The 13,013-nt window shown below is 36.7% G+C and overlaps 1 protein-coding gene across 2 annotated transcripts in view; it reads right to left on the bottom strand.

Moving 5' to 3' along the window:
* Positions 1-1,631: 1,631 nt before the first annotated feature.
* reck (reversion-inducing-cysteine-rich protein with kazal motifs) overlaps positions 1,632-13,013 on the bottom strand; it is a 41,570-nt gene continuing 30,188 nt past the window's right edge. For both annotated transcript variants that reach the window (XM_055150941.1, XM_020930722.2), the window contains exon 21: positions 1,632-7,088. In XM_055150941.1, coding sequence (XP_055006916.1) covers positions 6,867-7,088 — 222 coding nt within the window. In that variant the 3' untranslated portion in view covers positions 1,632-6,866. The remainder of the gene's footprint in view (positions 7,089-13,013) is intronic.

Raw genomic sequence — 13,013 nt, 5'->3', positions numbered from 1 at the left:
CTGCAAAAGTGTGTATTATGGAGGACAGAGCTCAACTGGATACCACATCAAATTATGCCACCACGACTAACCTACTACTACAACTACTACTCCTGCTACTAGACTGTTTAGTCACTATCATATCACTGGTACTGGCCTAGGTTATAACCAAGAAATATGCAGTGCTTTCATTTCACAGAAAAAAACACATCTTCATGTTTTATAATTTATTTAAAGAAAAACCATCTACTCGAGAGAAGAACAGATACCTTTATTTGACGCAAACAAAGAGGCTCTATTCTTTACACATAAACCTGATTCTGATCTGGAAAAAAAAGTACTGTGTAATCTCATAGTATCAGTGACTCATCAGCGTCCATGTGACAAACCGCTCTGGATATAAACTCATCAATATTAAATGATGTGGGCCAGATTCTGTTCAGAGCCACTGCCAGATCTGGTTCGTGTATGTGTGTGTGTGTGTGTGTGTGAGTGTGCAACCAGACAGGCACATTTACAAAGTAGTAGACCTACAGCATGTTATTTTGGGCATTTGGAATTGATGATGGGGGAAAAAGAAATATTATAGGGAACACTAGTCTTGTGATATGTCTATAAAAATATGCAATGTAAGCTAGAGAAGAAGCTTTTTCCAAGTAAAAAGCACACAATTACGCAAGTAGAAAGAACATGCAATACAATTTCTCAGAGGTGGAAAGTACCAGAGTTTTGTTTGTTGGTTTCGTTTTTCATTAGACTTTTTACTTTTACTCGTAGATTGTAGAAAATGAACATGGATGAGCTTCTGGCTTCATTGACTCTGGTTCAATTTCACTTTGTATTGATTGAATTGTCACCCATCTCTCTGTAATTGCTGCAGTGTGCCTCGTCATTTTGGTCTTAAAATGTTTGTCTTAACCCACTCTACAAGATCCTGGTCATTTATTTCACTATTTTATCCATAAATAAAGTCCTCTTCTTAATATGGAACTCAGCAAATTCCAAATTCACCCCATAACTGCCAGCCTCGGTGAGCTTCATTTGACTCGAGCAGAACGTTATGGATGAAATCGCATTCTCTTAATCCACTTCTATATGGCTTTACTTCATCTACTTTCTATCTAACTTTCTGCAGGTGACAGAATTCCATGGAGGTAGAAGATTAAAAAACATACCCCATTCTCTATTCTCAACGTTTTATGCCATACTGTGCAAAAAGAAAAAAACAAAAAAGGAAAATGACTTAAGTACAGAGCAGTGGGCGTATGCTGGTGGTGCTGAAAATGGGAACAGCAAAATCAATCATCTTAAAGAAGTGATAAAAGATGTCTCAAACATTTTTGGCTCACTCAAGAATACAACTTTGGGTTAGTAAATGGTGAGGGGAAACAACTATAACAAGCTCTGAAGTCAACTTTGCATAATAGGCCTGGTTTAAAATTGAAAACTTCTTCCACCATTTGTTTTTAGTTAAAGTTAAATATAAGTTACAATAGTACATGACATTTCATAGACTCTCCTTTCTTATATTTATTTTTAAAATATGAATGATTTAACTTTTTTTCCTCACAACCAAAGTGACTGCTCCAACCTGACTTTTATTTAATTATACGCATATTTGTTTATATCATTTTGCAAAACACACAAAACAATCTTATTTTTGTTTTTATTGAAAGAAATATGCACCTTTTAAACTGACTTCTTTACATTTAAGGCACTTGCATACAGTCTACAGATTTCAGATTTTATGGATGATTTTAAACATTTGTGACTTAAGTGGGGCCATGGAAGACAAGACAACAATCCAGACAAAAATTTAAACACAAAATATCGGTCATACAAATAAAAAAAATGTAAATACTTAAACTTATGTTGGCTATAACATGCACACCGCTTTTCACATTGCATATATTTAATAGCTGGCTCCAAACTGTGGTAATATTAATCATTTTTCTTGTTTGTTTGGTTTAAAAAGAAATTATAAATGTGTAATGATTTGGCTGCAAATGACTTAATTATTCGTCTGTCTGTTGAAATGTGTCTTTTAGGCCTGAGCGAGTTGCCATAGTAACCATTATGGAAGAAATATAACTCAAATTCGAAACCAATTTAATCATTATGTTCGCCACCCAGCAAGACCATCCAATATGAATAATCATTTCATGGAATAATTTGTCAAAAACACAACATTTTTAACATTTCTTGACTTAAAGATAAACTAGATAACTTTTCGGGTTGAGGTACATCACTTGCTTGTCTCCGTGGTGGTGGTTTTGCCTGGAATGTACAGTATGGCATTAAACATATTTATTGAACATGTATTCAATTGACACTTTGCCGCTGATGTCGTCAACATTCCCTGGAGGTGTGATGCTAACTGAAGGCACTACTCGGTCAGAAGCTCCTCAGAAGTTCTTCAAATTAGACTGAGCTTTATTTTCACACAATCTGACTTTCAAGTGAGCTGATTCGTGCTATTAAACAAGTCTCTTATGCATGAAATTACTGTCACAAGGTAGTTAGTATTAGAAAACAGTTTTTCAGTTAGTCATTCTCACCGTTTTGTTGAAAATCAAACACCTAAACAGGACCGTGAACTCGTATTGATCACAACACAGCCTCCTTAAATTGTTTTGTTTGAATCCATTTTGTATATTTTCTTGAGTTCTCAGACATCTTAAAACTTTTGTCAGTGTTTGTTAAAGTGTGCATTGTGTCACCATGGTAACTGCTTAACATTCCACCATAGAGAAATACATAGAACATCCCACCCCAGCGTGATGGCACTGCGAAGTATCAATATGTACCAAAGTATCAAACATGCTGTGTGTGGGGTCCCCTCTCCACACTGACCTACTTGACTCCATGGTGATAGATGCATTTAATGCCATACTGTGGAACATTCGGCAAAACAATAACTATAGAGGCACGCATAGTTATATAGTACAGATTTAATCATAGAGAAGTTGTTTTCACATGGAACTGTGCATACTCCACTGTCCTGACGTGCCCTCATTGTACCTCTTTATCTTCATGATGGAATGTCACCATATATTTCCAATGATTCGTTCAACCTATATATACATGCAAACACACGCTACATATGAAACACAATATTATAAATTATTCATAAACATTTAAATGATAAAGTGTGTACATATAGTCAGTCATATAGTGATATCTAGTCTTCAAAAATACATCAACGTAAAGCTGGAGTAGGCAATTTATGGTTGATGCTGTGGCTATAAATAATCAGTTTGTACAATTCATTTATAAACCTTTACAAAAATGCAATATAAATTCTAAAAAATACTACAAGTTATTTCAAAATGAGAAACTTGTACTGCCTATTTCAACCATACAGAGCATTTCCACACACTAATACTGGTTCGGTCTCTTCCACAATGCTGCAACTGCTAAAAGGCACAAAAGCAAAGTGATGGAAGAGTTGCTGATTCAAATCCTGATGAGGACGTGTGAAAATACCATAGAGCTTCAGTATAAAGTATAAAAACACAATGTAAACAAATAGAACAATACTGTGAGTTGAAATACTGTTGAGCTGCAGCTGCCTGTGCAGTAACACTGATACATAAGTACATTCACAACTCAAATTGTCATGCATTAAAAGCTATTTCAACCTGGTGTTCAAAGTCAGATTAGTTAGGGCTGCACAATATATCACATGATTATTGTTATTGCAATGTCAGATAATGTAATATTTATATTGTAGTAGACGAAGGCTTTCACACTTGTCCAGTTTGGTCCTGATTTGAACTTGGATTAGTCCTGAAGAAGATATGGTTTGGTCCTGTAAAGCAGTGTTTCCCAACCAGAATTAAAAGAAAAGTTCGCATTCAATTGCTCAAGATCCAAAATACACACTTCTCCAATACTTGAGTAAGGTATGACTCCGGTCACGGGTGAATCTTCCCGTTTTCAAATGTTCATGACTGACAGGTGGATTACCCATTCAGAGACATGCATGGTTTATTCTGTATTGGAAAAAGTAAAGGAAATGAAATAACACAGGGGGCTGAAAAACTTGGCGGTTTTCTATAGAATCAGTGAGCAAAGGTGAGCAAAATTGGATTTTCTTCGTAAATCATAGGTGACCGATGAGCTCCTTTGTGAAGCATTACTGCAAAAAAACAAATCTGATTGCAGGATCACGTTTGGCCGGGCTTAAGGGGCAAAGAAGGGTGTGGGGACCAGACTGATATCCATCTGTATTAAATATACGAAAATATCATTCTGGATTTGCTAGGCAAGGCATTCAAAGGTAATGCAAACTCTTTACTGTATTTTACTTCCTTAAGAGTATTTCTGTATGATAAATTTGGGATACATTTTATTAATAGAAAATATAACTGGCAATGTACTAATTAACAAAATTATAATTACTTAAGAAACCGGTACCATTAATAGGGGGCACTGGGAACTTGGGAATCACTGCTGTATAGTCCAGGTTTAGGTCTGTTTTAGTCCCAATTTACAAGTGTGAACAGTCTAACTACATCACAATAAAAGTTTAAATTTAAAGGTGTGATACAGAAATTTTCTGACATAGGCTTGGCAACCTTCTCATAGAAATGTTATTGCATTGCCTGGAATGTTCCACAGTATGGCATTTAACTTCTCTATCTTGCATTCATTCAATTACAGGTGTTTCTATCTCTAAAAATGACTTGGAAAACAGGCATTCTTATTGTAAGGAAGTTCACCTCTCCACAGATCTGATCTATAATTGGGCCTAGTGGTGTCGCCTGCTTGTCCTCATAAACATAGATACAGTTAAAGCCATACTACAGAATATTTCAAACGTTAACATCTCCATGGAAACAAGGAAGTGGCAGCCTCACCATTAGAAAAGTTTAAGTATTTGCAGTTTTGCCATAAATTAGCTTGAATTAGCATGAGTTTACTGTTAAAAAGTACATGAAAACATTTGAATACTGTTATGTACACACTACATAGTTATCAAATATGATATCATGCAGCCCTAAAACAAATATACAGACATTTATCAACAAATATATTGCATTTTTGTTTGACTTCATATAAGACGGCCATTTCCATAGACAAAATGACCACTGCTGATTGTCCTTCAAAAGTTCAGATGGCTTTAGTTCTACAAAAGTACACTGGAACTCTCCCTTTTAACTGTCCGTCATACTGGCCTCGGTAAGAGTGCCCATGAGCAAGGCACCAACACTGTAGAGATGGAGGTTCAATGTTAGGACCAAACACTGTGTATCTGTCACAACAACAGGACATAAATGTGCATTCAGGTAAAGCGGGCATGTCCTGCTCTGGCCTCACGGTGGCGCTGTGACTTCAGATCCGGTTCACTCCAAAGTACTTTGTTAAAGCAGATCTAATTGTGTTATTTCTTCCTAAAACATATTGCACTTTGTTGCCAGGTTGGTCATGGAAATAATATAAAAATGTAAATAAAAACTAATTGCTCTGCTATCTACAACCATGCCTCAGCACAGATATATTGTATAAGCAGCTCTTAAGGTCAATAAGTCCACTGTGCACTGCCTAAATCTAATTATAAAGCATTTTATTGTCCGATGATCAGGAAGTTTGAAAGTTTAAAAAGTGCTTATAAACCCATTGTGGAGAATAATGAGGAATAAGGCAAGTGAAGAATAACTTTGGACCACTGCAGTTCTGTTTTTTATGTTTTAAGAGTAAAAATGTGGTACAGCACTATTAATACAAGTTCTATCAGCTTTTGTTTCATGTAAATAGAACCAAAAATTACAAAAAAAAACTAACCAAAACATGTTCAAGTTCTTTTAGTTTTGCTCTATTGCTCATTTGGTAATTTTGTTTTCAAATCTAGTAATAATAAGAATTGCTTTTTCACTATGCATGCCTATTATGCACCAAACTTCAAACATTCCAAGGTTGTGAATTTGTTCCCTGGCAATAGCAATAAAGTTTAGGTTTTTTTTGATTACTGATTGATTATTTTGACATCTATTGCGGCTGCAGCGTTGTTAAAAATGAACGGATGACTTAGCAGTTGGTCTCCTCCCCTCCAGGTGTTTATGCAGAGAATACCCTCTATGTATCCCCGGACATCTGCTGTACCAAAGTGACCTAAAGTGAACCGGATAGTTTTTGGGAGCGCGTACGAGAAGCTTGGCGCCGCACGCTTGCCTTCATTTCAATAGAATACTGCTATGGCATTAGCTTCAGATTGCTGTAACGCAGGAGGCACCATAAGAATGATTGTCAAGGGCTGAAAGAGAAAGAGAGATGGCAAGTTCATTCAATCCTGTTCCTCCCTCTTTATAAAAACGGGGTTGGTCTGAAGCACTGCAAGGAATATATTAGTTAAAATGAGTAGTTTTAACTTCAGCTTTTGACAAAATTGTTCTGACGACTTTAATTTTGTGGTATTATCAAGCTAAGTTTTCAAAAAGGTAAACCAATTAAAGATGCACTGCGTAGCTTTTGTGGTTAGGATCTGCCACGTGCCAGACTCCACGAATATGGTTTTTGCGTTGCCTGAAATGTTCCACAGCAAAATCAATTACAGATGTTATTATTGCCTAAAAATACCTGGAAAACATACATTCTGAATGGCGATAGATATGATTAATGGGATACTGTGGCACATTCCAAGGAAAGCAACAATATCTCCACGGAGACAAGCAAGTGGCAGACCCTCAACCTGAAAAATTATCAAATATAGCTTTAAGTGAGTATGTTTAAACATTTAAAACTACTCAAATTAAGAAGCCATTTCAACTTCTGTATAATAATTCCTTTTTTTGCTGTGTTCGCCTCGCGCTCTTCACCCACAGAGGCGGGACTCATCTCAAAGTCTTGCATCAAAGGTGAAACAAGATGTCGGATGCTAGAAGATCTTAGAGGATGTGGAGGTTGGGGGCAGCGGCCAGGAGCAGCCCCAGCAGCACAGCCAGGCCGGGGCTCAGAGGGTGGGCCGCGGTCCCGGACGAGGACAGGATCCAGGAGGTCTGCAGTTGTGAGGAGAGGAACGCGGAGAGGGGCACGTGGGACATCAGGGTGGGGCTGGAGTAGTTTATCAGTGAGTCGATCTTCTCCGCCTCTTTGCTGCACGCCTCCACCTGGACACAAGAAATCGCAAGGAGAAGTGGGTGGGGGAGCCAAAATTGTGCGCAAGTTTGGGTAGAGGTGTTACAAAGAATGTCTGATTTGTTAAATCTAATCTATGTTATAATGTTTCCTCATCACAAACATACCCGGAATTGTGTTTTGTTTTAGTCACACGTTTAACTCACAAACCCTGCATAGTTAGGCTTCTAACATGTTCTTCTCTCAAACTGTAAACACTCGGTTCCACCTTGTGATGTCATGTGGTAATACAGAAAGTACTCCACTATGTTTTTAAACTTCATAAATTTTCACTAGAATCATCTGGATGGATATGGATATTATAGAACCTTTAAAAACCAACAAAATACAAAATACAAAAATTTGATAGTCAATTTTGATACCAAGGAATAGACTCAATACTCAATTTCAATTTTTTAATGTTGATAATATTTCAACATTAAATCATAGTACTTTAATATTATCATAGTACTTTAAAATTAGTACTTAAAGTAGTACTTCAATATTACCATACTTTTATCTGTGTAATTCCTTATATCTGTGTAATCCCTATATACTAGTTTATGTACTCTTACACTTGTTCTGATATAGCTCAAGATCATTCTAAAGCCATTCAGGTTCATTTTTGTCCTGTGAATGTGACTTTTTTTTTAGTTTTTTTGATGCTAGTTTTTTATTTATTAGTCTCAGATACTTTTAACAATCCTAATAGGTGAAAAAAATGTTAGAGTCTGTAGAGACAGACTAATATTTGTATTTATTAAAGTATTGGCTATCCAGTTTAAATCTCTAATACAAATTGACTTTTGTTTCCTGTAAACCACCAGACTAAAGAAAAGACAAGTTTAATTTGGACACTTGGACAAAACTAAATCTGACTACACAGCTCTCTTATGGGTTTGTAGTGAAATAGGGTTCAGGATAATTTTACAGGTATTTCAGTTGATTTCATTTGGAAAAAGCAGCCAGGTTAAAAAACAAAACAAAACATGAAGACTATGAAAAATTTATCATAACATATAAATTCCTATACATTAGCCTCAAAACATGAACCCTAAGCAGGGCAACATTTAAAATCTTGTCTTGTCTTTTTCATAAACTATGTAACTTACTTATATCAGCAAAAAATAGCAAACTGGGCACATAAGAAAACAAGCTGAGGTAGGTAAGTATATCCAAATTGTATTAAATGTTCAAATGAATCGTCCTTTCTCTCAATTTGATTTCCATAATGAGATGAGCCTCCTGAATGGAATTAATTTGGGCACTCAGATCCTGGCAGGTAAAAATATTATCCACACAAGCAGAATGGGTGTAGCCTCTTGCCTAAAAGCACAACAACAATGCGCAATACCAATGTTGGATAAAAACTGTCAAGCTACGGGCTAGTGGTGGATTTTCTACTAGCTGATGGTGTGCAGAGGTAGGTAGAGTAGTCCAAAAATTGTATTCAAGAGTTATGTTGCTTTAAAAATGATTTTACACAAGTAGAAGTAAAAAATTAGCTAGGCTGGCACCACCTAGTGCCTCCGCTCAATTTCATTTCTCTCCAGCGACTAGGTCAGGAATCAGAATACACGGTTTGCAAGAACCCCGGAAGTGCGAGTTTGGGCACCAGCCAATCAGCGAAGAACAAAGAGAATGTTTGGTGAATTTTATCAAGGGGAAAGACGTTATTGCCCTTCTTCCTATGTGATTTGGGAAAATTGTAATATACCAGTTAACCCCGTTAGACAAACGTCATGACCAAATAGCAGCGATTGGTTAAATTTGAAAAAGTACCTGCCTACCGTCGAGCGAACGAATCCTAATACTGCGAGGTGAGACGGTTTCTACAAAGTGAAACCGGCTGATCAATCAGGCTAAGTAGTTGGTTGGTCATTATTAGAACTGGATCTGGTGTTTTTCGCTTGAATAATGGGTAGGTCTTAATTTTCATTTAAAAAGGTTTTTAAAAAGTCTTAAATTTGGGGTAGTCAAACCTGGTTATACCCTGATCATGTTTTTGTATATTTATGGAGAGTTGTTATGTGGGACAATGGGTGACATAGGCTTTTGGACAGAATTGAGCTGCTAACCACTAGACTACTCAAACATGCGTGGATGACATGCATAGCCACACATTCTCTGTTGGCAACGATTCCCGAGATTGAGGATTTAAAGCTGCAACAAAGAGAATGTTTGGTAAATTTGATCAAGGGGAAAGACGTTATTGCCCTTCTTCCTACAGGATTTGGGAAAAGCTTAATATATCCATTAACCCCGTTAGCGGCACATTACATATGTCACGACCAAATAGCAGAGATTGGTTAAATGAAAAAAGTACCCATCTACCGTTGAGTGAACGAATTCTAACACTGCAAGGTCAAACGGTTTCTACGAAGTCAAACCAGCTGATGAATCAGGCTAGTACAAAATAGGGATCCAAGTAAATGTATTTCAGGAAATGACATGTAACAGTTTGGACATAACATCTAATTTCTATAACACTGTTTACGCAAGCTGTTACTATTAGACTGAAAAAATATACTAGTCTGGAAACTACTCAGTGAAGTACACATTGTTCAGAAAGTTACTCAGCTAAATGTAATTGAGTGGAATAGTTTCAGTTTAACTTGCATTACGAAGAAATACAACTTGTGTGTATGACAGCTCTGAGCTCTGTGAGAACAAAACACATTATTCAGGCTGGTCAGAGCAGAGTCGACCTTCACAATCCGTTCACGCTGTATTCTCCTATGGCACCTATAGTGTAGAGGAGCTAAATGAGACTTAAAGTTCATTGGGGCTAGTAATCAGAACATGTGGGCTGTCTGTGCAGACTTTGCTCCTTGTCTCTTCAATTTTCAGCCTAAAAGATGCACAAACTAATGCACCAGCTAAGCACTCCTGACCAAAAATCCAGAAAAACATCTGGTTAATGGAACTTTTCTGATTTAGGGTCTGTCACCTACTTGTCTCCATGGAGATTTTATTACTTTGTCTGGAATGTTTAAAGGGTTCTGTTTCATTCACACAAACCCTGCATATTTAGCCTGCTCCACTTTGTGATGTCATGTGGTAATACAGAAGTGCTCCACTGTGTTTTTAAACTCCACACACCTTCACTAGAATCATTTGGATCATTTCAGCCTTGGTATTGCTGATCTCTGCTGAACAAAGTTAAAATGTAGCTGTTAACTTGAAAACTACTGCTACATGACATCATAAGGTAGCACAGAGCATTATTCAGCAAAGATTACTCAAACATGTGAATGAAACAAAACACAACTCCAGGCATGTTTTTGATGAAATGTGACACAGTGCAGCTTTTAAGGATCCCCATGTATTTCAGCAAAATGTTTCTTGCACTAGTACAGATAAATATATTGCATAAGCACCTCTTGCAGACAAAATAAGTCTGCTATAGAGCATTTTATTGTCTGATAATAAGGAAGTGCACATTAGCATGCTATTTGTTGTTTTACTGTGACGGCAAATCTCTGATCTATGAAAATTGTGAAACTTGCTTATAAACTCATCGCACTGAATAATTAGAATGCTCTGAATGCATAAGGTGAGTGAGGAATAACTTTGGACCTCTGCAGACTGTTTAAAATGAATTTGTTCTATTTTTCACATTTATAAGGCAGTCAAAATCAGATACAGGTCAGAAAAGTAGACATTTAGTATGGGTACTATAGTGTTATTTGAATCCCTCCCCAATGTTTTGTATCTCTTTGCTTGCTCTGTAACACCTCTGTCTTTTGCACAGCCTGAAAATGTTGAAAAAGTTGTTTCTAAATCATAATCCTGACTGTCTATAAATAAAATATACCAAAAAAATCAATTCTGTTATTTGACAAAGCCGGTGGAGACTCGTTATGTCCAGAGCTGCAGATGAGAGGAGTTCATTTGGTCCAAACAGAAAGCCAACAGTTGCCTGGAAACAGCTGAAGCCCCTCCCACCTGCACGCGCTCAGTAGTGTCTGTAGTAGACTTGATGGGTAATTTCGGAAGCTTGTTTATCTAAGAGTGCTTTCGTAAAGTCTTTGAGAACACCGTGTTCTCAGTTTTGTATCTTTGACTTTGCTCCTCGTCTGGTTCTTCAAAACGCTTTTAAGATTTCTACATTTTTAATCGGGTAAACAACTTCAGAGGGATACAGCAAAAACTGGTCCACAAGGGTCTTTGATCAAGTTTTAGAAAATTTGCATAAATGAATATCGCGCCTATCACATAACAACTTAATTTTATGACAACATATTGTGTCAGATTGATGTTTTGAGCTTGTAAGCATGGTAGCCATTTGTACACCATATTTTGCTATTGTCTAATCTATGTTACAATGTAATTTCGTCATCACAAACATACCTTGTGGGTTTTTTTTCATTCACACATGTACTACACAAATCCAGCATAATTAGGCTGAGCTCTTCTCTCAAATAATACACATAATAGGAAGTTTTTAAACTCTGTACACCTTCACTAGAATCATTTAAATGCTCCTCTCTTCTTAACTAAAGGTAAATGTTAAGTTAAAGTTAAAGGTAGCTCTTAACTTCCACTACATGACATCACAAGGTGGAACACTGACACCTGTCCAGAGTGTGTCCAAACATCTCATACAACACAGCACCTCTTCACTTGCCCTGCAAAGCCAGCACCACAAGGTCTCAATGTAGGATCTCTATGGACACACCACAGAAGAGCAGCAGAATTCCTGGAACTAACTGAGAAGATGATAACAAAAGACATCTTACAAGAAGAAAAAGAAGAAGAACAACAACAACAAGGCGGAAGAGAGCACCTTGAGTTTTGGAGATGTAGACAGAATAATAATAAAGGGTTGAATGAAACAAAACACAACTCTAGGAATGTTTTTATCAGATAACATTATAGCATGGCTAAAACACAATAGTCATTTTTGCATAATATAGGACATTTAAAGTTACTTAGCCTTTTTACAAGATATGATACACCAAAAGATTTATATACTTATACACAACTAAACGATCATACACATTGTCAATTTTAATGCACAGAATTTTAAACACATAAGACCCCTGTATCACCTCCTGGTCACTCGCTTACAGCACAACACTCAAACCCTTAGAATCTCCTTTTAAACAGTCAATAAAAATCTTGGACAAAAAACCTTGCCCATATCACCACTGACTTTTAGATACGTTTAGTTTACTCCGTTTTGATAACTTCGTTTTTAAAGTCATTTTTATGTTCAAAGCGTTGCACGGACTGGCTCCTCCTCCACTGACAAATTTTATAAAACCAAAGATTGTGAGTGGGAGGGCATCAGGGCCACAGCTCAAGGGGACAGCGAGACAGCACACAGACACACCACATTTGGACAAATTAAGTCCCTTTGACAGACAGCAAAAAGACTTATTACTGGAACAATCTTTCACTGACAATAAGAAAAACTCCATCTCTATCTACTTTCAAACTGCACCTTAAACTGTGGATGAAGGATAACCAAGTCTGTGAGTACTTTTAATCTAAGCTTTTACTGTGTGTAACTGTTTTTCTATTTTGTATTTGTTCTCTGTGTCACCTGCCTAGGGACAACAGATGGAAATTTGCTTTTTTTTTGCTATAATCTGTCATATTTACACTCTAATTACAGGTGTTCATTAATATGCATATAGTTGATCAACCCCCGTTTTCACTGCTACCGGCATACACATACTCATACAACTTCACATCACTTTGTTCTCATGACATTTACAGCGACGTCTGCTCCCATTGGGAACTGTAGAATGCTGAAGTCAGCAGACACTTTTTTATTAAGTCATTTTAGATGAATATTGCGATTTCAAAAGTGCAAATTATAATATAATGATCCACGGGTGTCATAAATTATAACTACATAGCAGATTCAAGCACAATATGTCTTCTTTAAATGAATCAAGTATCTAAAC

The sequence above is a fragment of the Boleophthalmus pectinirostris genome, unplaced genomic scaffold (assembly GCF_026225935.1).
Source record: "Boleophthalmus pectinirostris isolate CB_2022bp ecotype Guang Dong unplaced genomic scaffold, ASM2622593v1 HiC_scaffold_15, whole genome shotgun sequence".
NCBI classification, from domain to species: Eukaryota; Metazoa; Chordata; class Actinopteri; order Gobiiformes; family Gobiidae; genus Boleophthalmus; species Boleophthalmus pectinirostris.
The sequence above is the reverse complement of the archived record's forward strand: the minus strand, read 5'-3'. Positions and strand labels throughout refer to the sequence as shown.